Source organism: Peromyscus maniculatus, chromosome 6 (assembly GCF_049852395.1).
Source record: "Peromyscus maniculatus bairdii isolate BWxNUB_F1_BW_parent chromosome 6, HU_Pman_BW_mat_3.1, whole genome shotgun sequence".
Classification (NCBI taxonomy): Eukaryota; Metazoa; Chordata; class Mammalia; order Rodentia; family Cricetidae; genus Peromyscus; species Peromyscus maniculatus.
In genome coordinates, this window is record NC_134857.1 from 51,273,800 (window position 1) to 51,289,940 (window position 16,141).

A 16,141-nucleotide genomic window follows, 5' to 3' on the forward strand; every position below is an offset into this window, starting at 1 on the left:
GGGGGTACTTTGGTACACAGCGGTAGACAGCAGGGACATATGTGTAGGACAGGAGGTAGTTAGATGGTCTCAGTTGGTTACAGCTGGTATTAACCGGGATCATCCATATGTACTCAGGTTAGGTGGGGACTCCAATCTAGGTTGTGTTTGGCTGGGGGAGCCGCCACTCTGTGTCCCCCCCTCCTCTTCCTCCTGTGACCATTAAGCTAGGCTGTTCACGTTCTGACAAAAGGGGAAAAAACCAAGTGAAAAACATGGCGACATATGTGTGTCCCTCAGGAGCTGGCTTGAGGCTTGGTTCTTTAGCTCCTCCCTCATATCATTGGCTGGAGTCACAGGACAGAGCCACACAGAGGATCAGGAGACAGGCGCTACTTCTTTGTACGTGCAAAACTCACACTGCAAAGGGTGTGAGTCCAGGAGGGGAGAAAGCTGAGGGCATCAATGCAATATCTATATTTAATGTGATACTGACTTCATCTGCAAACATTCATTTTAAGTTAGCATATAAAACACTGGGTTTTCGTTATGACGTTTACATATGTGTATAGGACTCTATCATATCTATTCCCCTTGCCCTTTCTTGTTTCTTCTTGCACTTCAGAAAACATTTATGGGACAGATATCATCTGCCAATCATTGAGCTTGGCTTTGGGAACACAGGAATAGAGGAGATCTAACTTTACACTCTTTAAAAAAATTTTTTTATGGACTAGACAATATTCAGGAGAAATAAAAGTCTCAGGGTACTTAAGTTTGCTATCTGTTTGGAAATCTCACCCTCTCTCTGTCTCTCTGTCTGTCTCTGTGTTCTGTATGTGCATGTGAGAGTGGACATACACGCATGCGTGTGTGTATGCATGTGGCAGCCAGAGGTCAATGGCAGATGTCATCCTCCGTCTCTTTCCACCTTTTTTTTAAGAGAGGGTCTCTCACCAGTCTTGTATTTTCAGGGAATGGAGATGGATTTTTAATATTTCTCTAATTAAGAAACTTTCATAGGATTGTTAGATATTTAAATGAATGGTGGTTGGAAAAGGATCATTTTATGGAATGCAATTGTACAAATAGTGAAAGTCTAGTTATTTTGTAGTCAATAATAGCCTCTTGTTAAGCTCATGTGGTGGTGCACGCCTTTAATCCCAGAACTCTGGAGGCAGAGGCAGGTGAATCTTTGTGAATTTGAGGCCAGCCTGGGCTACAAAGCAAGTTCCAGGTCAGCCAGAGATGTTACACAAAGAAATTCTGTCTTGAAAAAAAAAAAAAAAAACCTTATTGTTAAATACAGAGGCCTCTTAAACTTTTTCCACTTTTTGACCTCTTTTTACCTGAGAAATTTTTTTATGCACACTTAACATCTCTCTCTCTCTCTCTCTCTCTCTCTCTCTCTCTCTCATCTGTCTGTCAGTCTGTCTATCTATCTATCTATCTATCTATCTATCTATCTATCTATCTATCTATCTATCTGGTATACAGATCAAACATCCACTGGTAAAAAAATAACAAAATTTATTTATTTGTTTTATACCTTTTTATACCATTTATAAGAAACAAAAGCAAAATAGCATGCTAATGAGCAAGGTATGTCTATTTTTATGTAAATATTGAGAGTTAAATTTTGGCTGAATATTTGGTATTGCTGGATGGAGAGGGTCTCAAACATTTTTCAGAGTTGAGTGACATTGCAATATTTTAGTTGTCATGCTAAGAATGTTGTTTTATTTAAATACAAAGTACAAAATGGAGGAAGTATGTTTAGTTTAGAAATTGGTGGAAATTCTGTCTTACCACCAAGCCAGATTATATTGAATTTTTTTTAAACAAAACTCAAGACAGCAATAGCATTAAAAAGAAAAAAAGTCAAACATTCTAACACACTCCAATCCAATGACACACTAATTAGATGATTAACATGACAGTAGGAAACAATTGTCTTTGTTTTCCATAATTAAGCAATTATGTTTCTGTCAGTGCAGCACGCACAGTAAAACACTGCAATTCCTAACACACAGTCATCTGGAGGCTGAGCAGACCTGTTGCGGGGTGTTTTCATTATTTCATTATTACCATTACTACATTTTTAATGATGTTCACCACCAGTGGCTTCGTATAGGGCCCACTTGTAGCATGAATCTTAAAAGTTCTTATTAGTAAAAACAACCCCAGAGCCAGGTATTGGGGTCAACGCTGGAAGATCAGAGAAGCAGAACAAGCCACAGCTACCTCACCTTGCCAATTCCTCAGCTGATCCTATTTCCTCAGACTGGAAGCTTCTGAGTCCTCATCTGAATGGGTTTCAGCTGAACTGCTGCTAGAAGGCTAAAAGCTTAACCAGCTGGTCTTCACACCTTATTATATACCTTTCTGCCTCCTGCCATTATTTTCTGGGATTAAAGGCATGAGTCACCATGCCTGGCTGTTTCCAGTGTGGCCTTGAATTCACAGAGATCCAGATGGATTTCTGCTTCCCAAGTGATAGGATTAAAGGCGTGTGTGCTACCATTGCCTAACCTCTATATTCAATATTGTAGCTGTTCTGTTCTCTGACCCCAGATAAGTTTATTAGGGTGCACAATATTTTGGGGAACACAATACCACCACACCCACTGACCCACAGTTGAAAAAGCTTGAGTCTAGCATTTGCTGGGGATGGCTGTAACTGGCTGATGCATGCCAGCCATGTGTATGTGTTGATCTTGTGAGTGGAAGGTGTGTGGTGTGTGTACATTTGGAATGATGTGCACGACCAACTAACAGCCATTCACATTTTCTTCACTTCTCATCTCTTCTTACCAAACGTATTCCCCAAGGACAGGACCACGACCTATCATTAAAAATAATTCCTCATTCCTTGTGAGATTACCGATGTCAGCAATAATAGTTAAGTCAATGAATACAGCAGTGAAAACAATCAGACGGAAAGTTAGCATTTTTGGATTTTTATACAGTTTTGAAAACGAAGCATCTCATCTTTTATCACTCTTCTGCTTTGATTTATGTCTCTCTCCTCCATAGCTCTACTCCATTGAGCTAACCTTGGATTTATTGTTCTTTAATCCCATCCTTATAAAGTCCACATGATTTGTGGAAGTGAGTTAAAGTTTTGAAATTAAACGGAACTGTGTTTGAATCTTAGATCCACAATGTACTGGTTTTATGACCTTGGACAAGGTATGTGACTTCTTGGTGCCTCTTTCCTCATTTGTGATGGTGAGTCATTGTGTGACATCTGCCTGGCATAGGGATTTTGAGAATTGGTTGGATTGATGGTGTGGAGCTATGTAGAGGAGGCTCTACACACAGTTGGTGCTTTTCTCCCTCTTTTATTTAAATTCTCTTACTATTTGTCTTTACTCCCCCCCCCATCTTGTATCAGAAAATACATGTGTATCCGGGGCTGTCCATTAGCAGCCTGTTTGGAGTTGATGGGGAATGGAATGGTGAACGACCACAATTTCATTTCACTAGGAACATTATATCATGTTCCTTTGGACAGTGGTAAAAGCCTTAAAAAGAACAACCACACTTGCCTAATTAAAATACCTAAAGATAAATGTAGGTTTCCAGAAAAACTTCCCAAATTATATAGCCAAGATTCTGCGAGTTAAGTGGCATGTGAAAAATCTAAGGACATAGCATATTTTCAAAGTTATGATTTTTTAAATTGTCTCCCTCTCCATTTATTATAATAGATTCCACAAGAGTGCTCTCACAACAGCACCATTATCTCTAGTAGATTTAAGGACTATTTTATCAGCACTTTTTTTTCTGAAATAATTGAATTTGCTGGAATAAACTATTCAGCTCAATATTTTTCATCTCCCTCTAATATAAATGTATTTGATTCCTATAAATCTGAGTGAGGTCAGGGAGGAAATCACACATATTTGTTTTCCACAGGGTATATGAGCTATTAAGGCATGCTGCACTTATTATAGATCATATTTGTTATTTGGCAAGATAATTTGAATGATTGAGAACACCATTTGAGAACATGTAACACCAAGAAACAACCAGAAGGGAAAACTGAAAGCCAAGCACTCCTCATAATAAATATTTTAAATAAAATGCTCCATGGCACGTCACACACACACTTACATAGGAAATGGACTAGTAGGATATTATTCTAAATCACACATGCTGTTTATTCGTACGCCTCAGAGAATGTATTTATTTTTCTCATGTAAGGATAGATGGTATTAGTGCTTTGACTTGGACCACTTATAATTTGTGTACATTTTTATGTCTTCCTTCCAGCCTCAAACATGTGGATATTTTCTTGGCTTTGTGTTCTTCTAATTATTTTGGCTGTGGCTGATGTGGACCCAGTAGCAAAGACCACACCGTACACCAAATTTACAAAGAAATCTGACGGGAAAGAGATGCTGAAGGGCCTCCAGCCATCCAATGGCTTCCCTCTGGATGAAGAAGAAACCCTCCTTACAGAAATGGCTGCCGTGGCAGAGCCCACCACTGGCCCCTCGCCCTCAGCCACGGCGGAGCCCACCACCGGCCCCTCTGCCCCTGCCAGTCTCTTTCCATTTGAAAGCTTCCCTCTGGACACGGCTGGTTTCTTTGTGAACTGCTGCCGTTGCTGCTCATTTGTCGCTGGACAGAAAGGAGAACCTGGAAAGTCGGGGGAACAAGGTACTTGAAAATGCCCACCTGAATGTCCCCAGAGAGGAGGGGTTGGGGTGCAGAATTGTTCTGGGGGTTTCTGCAGTGGTGGGATGCTTGCCCATAAGGATGTGATGAATGCAAATGGAAGCGTGGTTATTGATACATATTTATATTGAGATAAAAATGCAGTTCAGTCACCACAGCTATATTTATTTTTTAAAAAGGATTTGTTTATTTTTATTATATGAGTATGGGTATTCTGCCTGCATGAATGTCTGTGGGCCATGTGTGTGCCTGGTGCCCATAGAAGTCAGAAAAAGGTGTCAGGTCCTCTGTCACTGGAGTTATTGATGACTGTGAGCCACCACGTGGGTGTTGGGAATTGATTCCAGGTGCTCTAGAAGAGCAGCCTGTGCTCTTAACCACTGAGCAGCCTCTTCGGCCTCAATCACAGCCGTATTTCAAGAGTTCTTCCTATTACCCACACATGGCCTATGCCTACTGTATTGGGTAAAAATCTACTGAATTAATAGTGATGTTCCGACCTGAGTCAGGGACTCCCAACTCCAGTCCCAGTGCTGAGGTTTTCTAGGCAGCTCAGGCTATGACCAGTGGAGTTTTTCTGTGGTTGATTTTAAAACTGGTAAATGAAAATTCTATTGCATGGCAAGAAAGTGTGGCAACTGATGGACTTTTTGAGTGCTATTTGTAGTTAGGATTAGAAGTGGAAGGGCTGTGAGCGGAGAATAAAGTGTGAAATTCAGTTTGCACCTCATTGAAATGCAGAAGCAATACTGTCATTGCCCAGCAATTTTCTCTGTTGAACACTGTGGTTACTATTTTGAAGTCTCAGATGTCTTTAATATATACATAATGAATATTCTCTCAGTTTTACTGTAATGCATTCTGGCTTTTATGTGCTATGTGGTATAGACAACTTAAGATAAAATTAAAGATCAGAATGTCAATTTTAAATTTCCTATTCCCTGAAAAAAATTCCCATAATGTTTGCGGCATCTAGCCTGTGGCATAAAGCTGTAATATCAGTAATTATGCATCCCCATAGAGCTTTTAATTGGTTTCATCCTGTGGTAGGGGGTTTTGGGGAGACATGCTATTTATGCTGAGCTGGATTAAGGGGTAGAGAGAATGAGATTAGGACCCCAAAATTTCCTGGCCAATGACACACTATTGGAAAGGCAATGGGGCTGAAGAAGTCATATTTACCAGAACTCTTCCTTCATGTCTCATCTGCCTGGCAAACTGCTGAAGGACGGAAAGCCCAGTCAGCGTCAGGGAGACAGCTGGTGGCAAGACTTTGAAGAAGACAGTGAGCTCCATAGCATGAGGGCGTTTGTCTCACCTGATGACAGATGAGACTGGGCTGTTCCTGGCCTTCAGCTTCTCTTCTAATCTTTGTGACATATGTTTGGAGGTGTGCCTAGTTCCTAGCCTGTCTGTGTAATTCATATGTCAAAATCTAACTGGTTATATCATCTGACTGAGAATGTTGCGTATCTGTTTATGCTGTGGATTAAACACGGGGCTTTGTGCGTGTTAGGCTACTGCCCCAACACCTTTTATTTTTAGACAGTCCCACAAAGTTGCCCATGTTGGCCTTTTAATCACTCTGAAGGCTAGGTAGATCAGGAACTCGCCTAACTCCTACCTCAGCTTTTCAAGTAGTTGCAATTACAGACCCAAGTTATCAGGACAGGATAGGCAGACACTCAGAAGGTTGGCCATCTTGGCCCTTTCCTAAGAAGGCTTCATTCTCTAAGTCTCAGTTTCAACAATGGGAAACAGAGTTATATGAAAATACAATCAAGATGAATATGTGATGCCTGAAATAGAGTAAATGCTCTGTAAACTACCTTTATCACTCAGTTAATATGGAGGGAGTGTGGTTCTATCTTGTGAAATTCTCTGGGCCTGATACAACGGCATCCTGTTTCTTGAGATTGAAACAGTTGTTCTAGCTTTACCAATTTCTTGAAATTGTTTTTTTTGATATTATGATATAATTGTATCATTTCTCTCTTCTATTTTTTCCTCCAAACCCTCCCACATACCCTGCTTTGCTTTCTTTCAAATTCATGGCCTCTTTTTTTCTTCAACTGTTGTTACATACATATATGTGTATACATACATACATATTCCCAAATACATAAATAGATCTGCTCAGTGACTCTTCCTCTTCTGTGTTTCTTTCATTAGAAATCTAATATGAGAGCAGCATTGAACAAACTCAAAGGAAAAGAATAAACCTGCTCCAGTCCAAGCATTTCAACGTTTCTTCCTTAACTCGCTGTCTTTGGTCATGTGAACACACATATTGCAGGCATCACATGGTACATTACCTACTTTTAAAAGTCTTCCTAGATTCAGTTTATGGATGAAAAAAAGTCATGAAAACATAGAGATCTATTTAATGGCCAGAAGGCAGCTCTCCATCTCTTGCTTCTGTTTTGGCTTCAGTTGCTGTGGGTGCCTCATGTTAAGAAGCGTGGGGGAATTTTACATCATTTCTACATCTTTATAAAAAATACTGAAGATATTTTTACATTGCACCTGGTGATGTGCTCCTGGTTCAGTGAACATTTGGTCGACTTAGAGGTTGCAGCACCTGCCAGTGCAGAGACTGGAGGCAAAATCAGTCGGTTCACTCAGAAAACCCAGCTTTCTCCCTTGTGCTCAGTCTTCAGGTGTTTACGAGGACACAACCCCGAGGCACATCTCACGCAGATGTGACGGTCGTCAGTCTTCTTCTGGGCATTTTGCGTAGTTGCATGATGCTTCTGTGCCAGCTCAGGAGCTGTTTGGTCTTTCCCACAACAGTAGAACCCCCCTGCGTCTTGGGAGGAGACACTGCACGTCGGACCTTGTTTGGCTTTTTTGTTTACTCTCACCTCCTCTGCTTAGTCTGTCTCTATTCTGATGCTCCATGCAATTCTTCTGCAAATGGGGGAGCCTGCCTTCAGCCATGACCTCCACTGCCAGCAACTTATTAAAGGCTTTCTTTTACAAATTTATAGTTTCTTCCAAAGATGAATTCTACGGAATATGATTTTTTTTTGTTTCATTGAGTTGTTTTTAATTTTTAAATTTCTATTTCATTCTATCTCATTAGCCTTAGTTATAATTAAACTGAAAATTTGTAATTTTGTTGAGTGTGATTATCTATATGGTAAACTGTTGGAGAAATTAGCTTTGAAATATTCCAGGTAAACAGCAATTTTCACCCTGCAAATGGGACTGAACTTGCAAAAGAATAATTAATTGAGTTAGGTGAGTTCTAAGTTCTAGGTAAGTGTCTGGATGAATAAGTGTTATCTGTAGCGGTTTGAATGAGAAAGGGCCCCCGGGCTCATATTTGCATGCTCAGTGTAGCAGGCTTTCTTTTGGGTTATCAGCTAGCTCACAAATAACAACATGGAGACTTATTATTAGTTATGAATGCTTGGACTTCATTTACACTTGTCCCATTAGCTCTCATAACTTAATTTAACCTGTTTCTCTTCAGCTACGTTTTGCTTTGGAGCTTTTTACCTTTCTTTCATTCTGTATGTCCTACTCCATGTCTGTCTGTCTGGCAGCTGCCTGGCTGGCTGGCCCCACGTGTCTCCCTCTTTTTCTCCCTTGTTCTTTTCTTCTCCTAGTAATTCTCTCTGCCTGCTGACCCTGCCTATCCCTCTACTGCCTAGCTATTGGATGTTCGGCTTTTTGTTAGACTAATCAGGTGCCTTAGGCAGGCAAAGCAACACATCTTTCTGTCCTTAAACAAATGCAGCATAAACAAATGTAGCACATCTTTGCATAGTTAAACAAATGCAGTGTAAACAAACATAACACATCTTTCCCTAGTTAAAGTAATTTTTCACACAAACTTAGTTCCCAGTTTGGAAACTATATAGGAAGGATTAGGAGGTGTGGCCATGTCAGAGAAGTATCACTGGGGTTGGGGTTGGAGATTTAAAAAGCCCAAGCCAGTCTGTCTCTCTCTGTCTGCTGCCTGTGGGTCAGGATGTAAAGCTCTCACTTATTGCTTCAGTGCCATGCCTGTCTGCTTCCCACCATGATGATCATGTATTTCACTACCCTCTGGGACTGTGATCCTCAGATTAAATGATCTCTTTAATGTGGGTTGTCTTGGTGATGGTGTTTCTTCATGGCAATGGAACAGCAACTAAGACAATATCCAGTGAGGTCAGAGACTTGCTGGTCTCCACCACACTGCTTGGTCACTACTTACACGAACAGTGCTATTTTTTCCAGGTGTTTAAAGACTCTGTTTTTTAAAAAGGCACTTTAGGAAATTCTAATTCCTTTATTGACTCTTTGCTTAATACTATTTTCTCAAGGAATTCTCTTCTGACCCCATAAATATAACTCCTTTTATTTTTAATGCTAACTCACAATGGAACCTTCTTATTTTACTTTGTGTCAAATATAGTGGGAAATTTTCCATTTCTCCTTATGCTTAATGTTTATCTTGCACAGATTCTCATCCCTGTGGGGATGGCTGCATTTCTAGTACTTAGCAAGATGCTTTAGTGTACAGGAAACATCACAAATAGTTCCCAATCAATGGGTAAGTGGATGAATGGCAATCTCAAAGTGTCTGATATTGTGTTTTTACTTCCAATTTAAAAGTGTGATCCTATGAGGTTAAGTGTCAGATAATCATTTTTTGTCATTTGATATAGTGCTGCTTCCCTGAATCATTTGATCACTGCCACGGATATAGTGACAAGTACTAATGGGCTCAATTTATCTATTCAGGTAGTACAAAATTGCAAATCAGACAGAAATATTGCCCTTAGGACTCTGTAATGGCTTATTCTCACCAGATTTTATCATTAGGATGTTGACAGTTTTTGTTTCAATAAAATAACTGTCTCTTTCCCCAAAACTAATGAATTTAAAAATATAATTTTTCTAATGTGATGATTTTAAAACTTCATTTCTAGGTCCTAAAGGAGAAACAGGTGACACTGGCAGCCCAGGGCCCCCAGGAATCATTGGACCCCAAGGCCCCAAAGGCCAGAAAGGAGAGAAGGGTAGGTAACCATTTTCATTCCAGATCAAACTCAGGGAGACTCTGAATCATTTTTAAGATCAGTTTGCTAAACACAGGCTAGATATTGAAAGCAGGTTTTCAAAAGTGCAAACATTTGATAAATCATCCCACATATTAATTTGACATAAAATATTAACTTTATACATGCCACTTGAAAAACTTTCAGGTATATGGGAATCGCCCTACACACACACACACACACACACACACACACACACACACACACTCACTCATACACAGTGACATACATATACACACTCAAGCAGGGGATGGGAAAATAGAGAGAGAGAGACTCTTTTTTTAGTTATGCCATTTTTCATTTATTCAGACAATATGTTTTGATTATGTGTTTCCCTCTCCCAACTCCTCCCAGATGCCCACCACCTTCCTATATCCAACTTTATGTTCTTTCTCTCTCTATCAACATGCTTCCCAGACCAAAACCAAAACAAAGAACAGAAAACAAAACAAGCAAACAAGTCATAAGAAAAAAATGCCAAGAGAAATTCTTTACTGGCCACCAGCATGACCCAGAGACTACAACTTAACAGAGTATGGTCTCTAGGGAAGGGTCCTTTCTTTCAATGTGAGACCTTTTATTCCTTCTTTTCCTCACTCTAATCCTGGGGAGTGAGCCATGCAATCTAGATAAGGGCTCAACTGAGTTAGACACACCCAGTTAAGTGTGGAATTTTTCCCCTAATAGTACAATTAAGTTAAGTTTTGGTAGAAATCTGGATGCTAAGGAGAACTTGATATTGTCTTTGGCTCATTCTGAAATCAGAGATAGTATTAATGATGGGCAGCAGAATAAATTAAATATTATAATCTCAAAAAATAAAAGAAATAATTAAAATACAGCAGTGGTTTTACATTGCCTGGAACCTGGCAGAAGTGGACTTTTATTGACTCACAGCCTGTTCATCAAAGAGAATTTGTAGCTATGAACACTTTCATTGATCTTTGCCTGCCCAAGAATCTGATGTAGCTCTGAATACATCAGCAGAGAAGGCTTTCTGTCCCAGACATGCCTGGTTCTTTCTTTGGGTACTTTAAGGTACTACAAAGTTAATATTCGCTGGGACATTTAGAACTTCCTCAGAGAATACCGGTACCCTGTAGAAAAACCATCTATCCATCAAGCTCAGTGTTTCAGCTCCAGTGTCGTATGTCAGAAGGCCTAATATCACATATACATCACCATCCCCGTGGCTCGGGAACTGCCTAGCTCATTCCTGCCGGAACAGTCAGTGAAGTAATTACTCAAAAAATATGCTTAGGTAAGAGAGTGCTACTTCTCACTTGTCAGTTATGCGATTTTCATTCTTGGAAACATTTAATCCTTTTGTGGCTGAATTATATTAGCAGGGAGCCTGTGAAATAAGGATGAGTGATGAACCTCCTCGATGCTTCATACATTTCGGAAGCTAGACTTCTGGAAGTGGAAGAAAATCTGGGGAGGTACCGCAAGATGCGGTTCTTAAGAAGATGCTTTGATGAATGATCAAAGTGGAATTTCATTCAGCCAGTCTCTATAAAGCGGCAACTCTACTTTCCCTCTACTTCCAGACTTCGTGTGGACTCCTGGTGAAGAATGAAAGTTAAAAAAGTTCCCGAACCTCTGCGCTTGAATGGCTGTAATGCTAGGCAGTCATCATCTAATGGAATGCTTTCTATTAGGGCAATTAATCTCCTTAAAGAAACTTAAGAGATGCCAGTAATGCTGGGCATGGCAGTACACGCCTTCAATTCCAGCACTTGGGAAGCAGAGGCAGGCAGAGCTCTCTGAGTTTAAGGCTGGCCTGGTTTACATAGTGAATTTCAGGACAGCCAGGGACACACAGTGAATCTGGGGGGGGGGGAAGCTAGTAATGCTGGATAAAGCTGGCCAGCATTCCATTACTGAAGAGGGAATAGGCTTTGGTCCTTCACTTCCATTCAACATCGGAACCTGTCAGAATACATTGAGATATTTTCCTGGTATCCCATGGGTTAAATTTGCACATTTGGTTCTATGTGAAGTAATAATAGAGAAGCCAGCTCTAGGAAACTAGAGTGACCCATGTTGGATTGTACTATGGCAAACATCTGAATGTCTAAAACTTTTATTATCATAAATGTTTCCTGTAGCTCTATAAGAGTATACCAAAGTTATTCCAACATGTAACGAAAATGGCCCATTTTGACAGTGTCTATTAAGGGTAGTTTTTCACTCCTGGATTCATTTTGCTGATGGAAGAGTATGGTTCTCTCTCTCTCTCTCTCTCTCTCTCTCTCTCTCTCTCTCTCTCTCTCTCTCTCTCAACTTCTATGATGAGTTGAGATGGAAGCTTTTCTTGGTCCTACCCAGTCCTGTTGTCCCATGGTTCTTCAGCCCCACAGCCACTTATAAAATAATCACTCAGAGGCTTAATATTGATTACAAGCTGTTTGGCCTATGGCTCAGGCTTATAGCTAGCTAGCTCTTACATCTTAAATTAACCCATTTCTAATAATCTAAGTATTGCCACATGGCCATGGCATTACCAGTCTGCTGGCATGTTGCTCCTTGGGTGGCTGGATGGCATCTGCTCTGACTCTGCCCTTCTCCCTCTTGGATTTCCCGCCTGGCTATAACCTATAGGCCAGAGCAGCTTCTTTATTAACCAATGGTAGCAACACATATTCACAGCATACAGAAAGGCCATCCCACAGCAGTGAGTGGCAAACAAAGAAGACATTTTGACTACCATTAAAAATTTGCAATAGGGAAAATACCAGCACACACATACACAACATTTGTCAGTTATTAGGAATTTCACGAGGAATTTTAAGAATCATATGAAGGCTGTGAGAAAGAGGAGTTCTGCCTGAAGGGACCAGCTCTTAATCCCCTTTAAGTGGCTCACTATTAACTAGAATTCAAAATTCCTAATGTCCTTCAACCTGTTCTTTTTCTACACTGTTTTACCTTTAAGCAATTTTTGTTAAGCAATATTGGAATGTGGCGAAACTCTGAACCACATGTTGGATTTATCCCAAATGACATAGTTGTGTCAACATTAATCCCTGTACTCTTTTAGGACTAAAGGGAGAACGGGGGGACCAAGGAGCAGGTGGCATTCCAGGATACCCAGGAAAACCGGGAGAGCAAGGTAAAGTCAATCTACTACGTTAGGACCTGATACAGGAAAGCCCTCTGTCTCTTCCTGTTTGTAAATGTAGGCGTGCAAGGTTTATACTCAAATTCTCATTATTTTAATAACTCAGTGTGCTCATTGCATGAGTTGAGTCTAGGAGTTGAGACATTAGGCAAATGTGTCTGTGTTCTGCTCTGTTTTTCAACTGTCATCAGAAAGAAGAATCTACATTTCCATTCCTGTGCCTGTGAGACTTTGGGAGTAGACGGGGAGAACAGAGATTGAAGTGATTACATGATTTGGGATAAATGCAAAAGCTAGTGGAATAACAACAGTTCTATATTATCTTAAAAGTAAAGAAAGAACCCCCCTGAAACATTATTGTTTCTTGGAAGCCTTAGCTAGTCTCCTTTTGAGAACATGACGTGGTAATTATTGCTCACTATATTTAATGACTCCTCAAAACAGACATTACCGAGCCAAGAACTGGGTTTACAGGTCTCATTGGTTGGTATTGTTTTAATATTTTAGGTCTATGGTAATAGCGTCCTGTCATAGTTTATATGCTTCTCAAGCATTATTTTACTTTTCTCTTTCAGGTGGACTTGGTCCCAAGGGAGATAAAGGCAACATCGGCCCGGCAGGAATGAAAGGACAAAAAGGCTCCCAGGGGGACCTGTGTGGGAACTGCCCCAAAGGAGAGAAAGGGGACCCTGGGGCCTCCGGTGCCCATGGCTTCATTGGAGAGCCTGGGGCCAAGGGCGAGAAGGGGGGTGTTGGGGAGAAAGGTTATCGTGGAGAGTCTGGGGAGAGGGGAGAGAAGGGCCAGAAAGGCGAGGCAGGGATGGAGGGAGAGAAAGGTAGCCGAGGAGATGCTGGCGCAGAAGGCAGACGCGGCTCAGATGGTCTGCCTGGACCCAGAGGTGGTCCCGGCCCTAAGGGAGAAAAGGGAGATATAGGTCCTCCTGGTCTTACTGGACCTGCGGGTCCGAAGGGTGAGCTTGGGAGCAAAGGGGCTCGCGGGCCCGCTGGGAAGAAGGGCTCCCGGGGTGTCAAAGGCTCCAAAGGAGAGGCCACCCAAGTCACACAGTCGGCGTTTAGTGCCCTTTTGTCCAAGCCCTTTCCTGCCCCAAACGTCCCCATCAAGTTTGACAAGATTCTCTCCAATGACCAAGGGGATTATAGCCCCATCACTGGGAAATTTAACTGTAGCGCTCCAGGGACATATGTTTTTTCCTATCATGTCACTGTCAGGGGCCGACCTGCTCGAATCAGTCTTGTGGCCCGCAACAGGAAGCAGTTCAAGTCCAGAGAGACGCTCTATGGTCAGCAGGTGGACCAGGCCTCCCTGCTCCTCATTCTGAAACTGAGTGCAGGAGATCAAGTGTGGCTTGAAGTGTCAAAGGACTGGAACGGACTGTACGTTGGCCCTGAGGATGACAGCATTTTTAGTGGGTTCCTTCTGTACCCAGAGGAAACTCTTGAGAAGTCACCATAAATCCAGGCTTTGGACACTGCACTTTTGATTTAGTCTATAAATCTTGAGCAAAGCTCTCAAAAATTTTGATTTTTTTCGTGACTATAAATGCAATACAAAACATTTAAAAATGTACAACGTAGAGTCAACTATTCCTATTCAAAGCATCTCCTTTGAAGTATTTATGTCTTTGAGAACATGTCTATTAAGTTTGTAGCTAACATTTTTCATTTAGCATTATAATGGCGTTAACTGATGCCACTTAAGGAATTACTAATGGCAACGCTCAAAACTGTGAATGAGATTTATCATTAATAAGTACTTATGTGATGGTTTGAATAAAAATGGCTCTCACTGGGAAGTGGTGGCACACGCCTTTAATCCCAGCACTCAGGAGGTAGAGGCAGGTGGATCTCTGTAAGTTCGAGGCCAGCCTGGGCTACACAGTGAGTTCCAGGAAAGGTACAGAGCTACACAGAGAAACCCTGTCTCGAAAACCAAAAAAAAAAAAAAAAAAAAAAAAAAAAAAAAAAAAAATGGCTCCCATAGGTTCATATATATTTGAATGTTTGGTCACAGGGAGTGAACCTGTTTGAAAGAATTGGAAGGTATGACCTTGTTGGAGGAAGTGTCATTTGGGGTGGGCTTTGAGGTTTCAAAAGTCTCTCTTTCTGCCTGCTGCCTGCAGATCAGGATGTCAAGCTCTCAACTATTGCGTTAGCATCATGCCTGTCTGCTTTCCACTGTGATGGTCTACTACCCTCTGGAACCATGAGCTCCAAATTAAATACTTTCTATTATGAGAGTTGTTTTGATCATGGTGTCTCTTCATATCAACAGAACACTAAGACAATTTCCTTCTAAATACTTTCTTTATCTCATGTAATGACATGTCACTCTATTCTGTTGAATGTGCAGCCAACAGCTGACAGACCTCGATGACAGCTCTTTCTCAAAGTCCCTGATTCTCTTGGAAGGGATCCTTTTAACACAATAGAGGTATTTTCCTTTCAGTTTTAATTCAGAAGAAACATACATGTAGTGTGGCAAACAATTGGCAAAACAGACTTAAAATTTATTCATGTGTAAGGATTTGCACGTAAGCCTATATTATGTAGACTAAAGGTTAAATGTAAAAAAGAAAATTGATAAAGATGTCACTCAGTTAACTGTTCATTGAATTATTGTGCATAGAACAGAATGTCCCTAACAGATTCAAGAAGAAAATTAAATCAGTATTGATCAAAATTTCAGCCCTTTCTTCACGATAGAACATTTTATCATCATCTCTGTAATAACTAATTCCAGTTATTCAGTGATAAGGTTTTGGGAACAGGTGGGGGGTAGGAAATTCATTTGCAAAATGAATGTTTAATAACTGTGAATATTGGGTAATTCAGCAGTTTCACTCTTTTATAAAAGTGAAATTTATTGAATCCAAATGGAATTTGATTTTTCAGAGGTATAGTTACACAGATTTGCAAATCTTTGTGTGCCAAGCCAGGAAATGGGTGCTGGGGAATTTTCTGGTTATATTCTGCCAACCTGGGCAGGCATTCACTTTTGAGATCCTCATCCATATGTATATTAACAGAGTGTTTCCCAAACAGTTCAGAGGAATACCATTTCTAGATGTTACTGCGAATCACTAGAAAAAAGTAGCTTCCATGTTAAACAAATGTTGGAAGTTCTATTACACACACACACACACACACACACACACACACACACACACTATCATATATCATGTGAAGATTCATAAAGCCCTTTAATGTAGTCTCTGACATTTGCATAGAAAATAAATTAGCTTAATTTTGTTTTACTCAGTGACTCGGAGATTATTGT

At 40.6% G+C, this 16,141-nt stretch overlaps 1 protein-coding gene across 1 annotated transcript; it reads left to right on the top strand.

Moving 5' to 3' along the window:
- The first annotated feature begins 4,265 nt into the window (after positions 1-4,265).
- Otol1 (otolin 1) lies at positions 4,266-14,317 on the top strand. Its single transcript, XM_006972650.3, has 4 exons — positions 4,266-4,647; positions 9,591-9,680; positions 12,763-12,834; positions 13,419-14,317. The coding sequence occupies exons 1-4, from the start codon at positions 4,266-4,268 to the stop codon at positions 14,315-14,317; spliced, it is 1,443 nt and encodes a 480-aa protein (XP_006972712.1).
- The last annotated feature ends 1,824 nt before the right edge of the window (positions 14,318-16,141 follow it).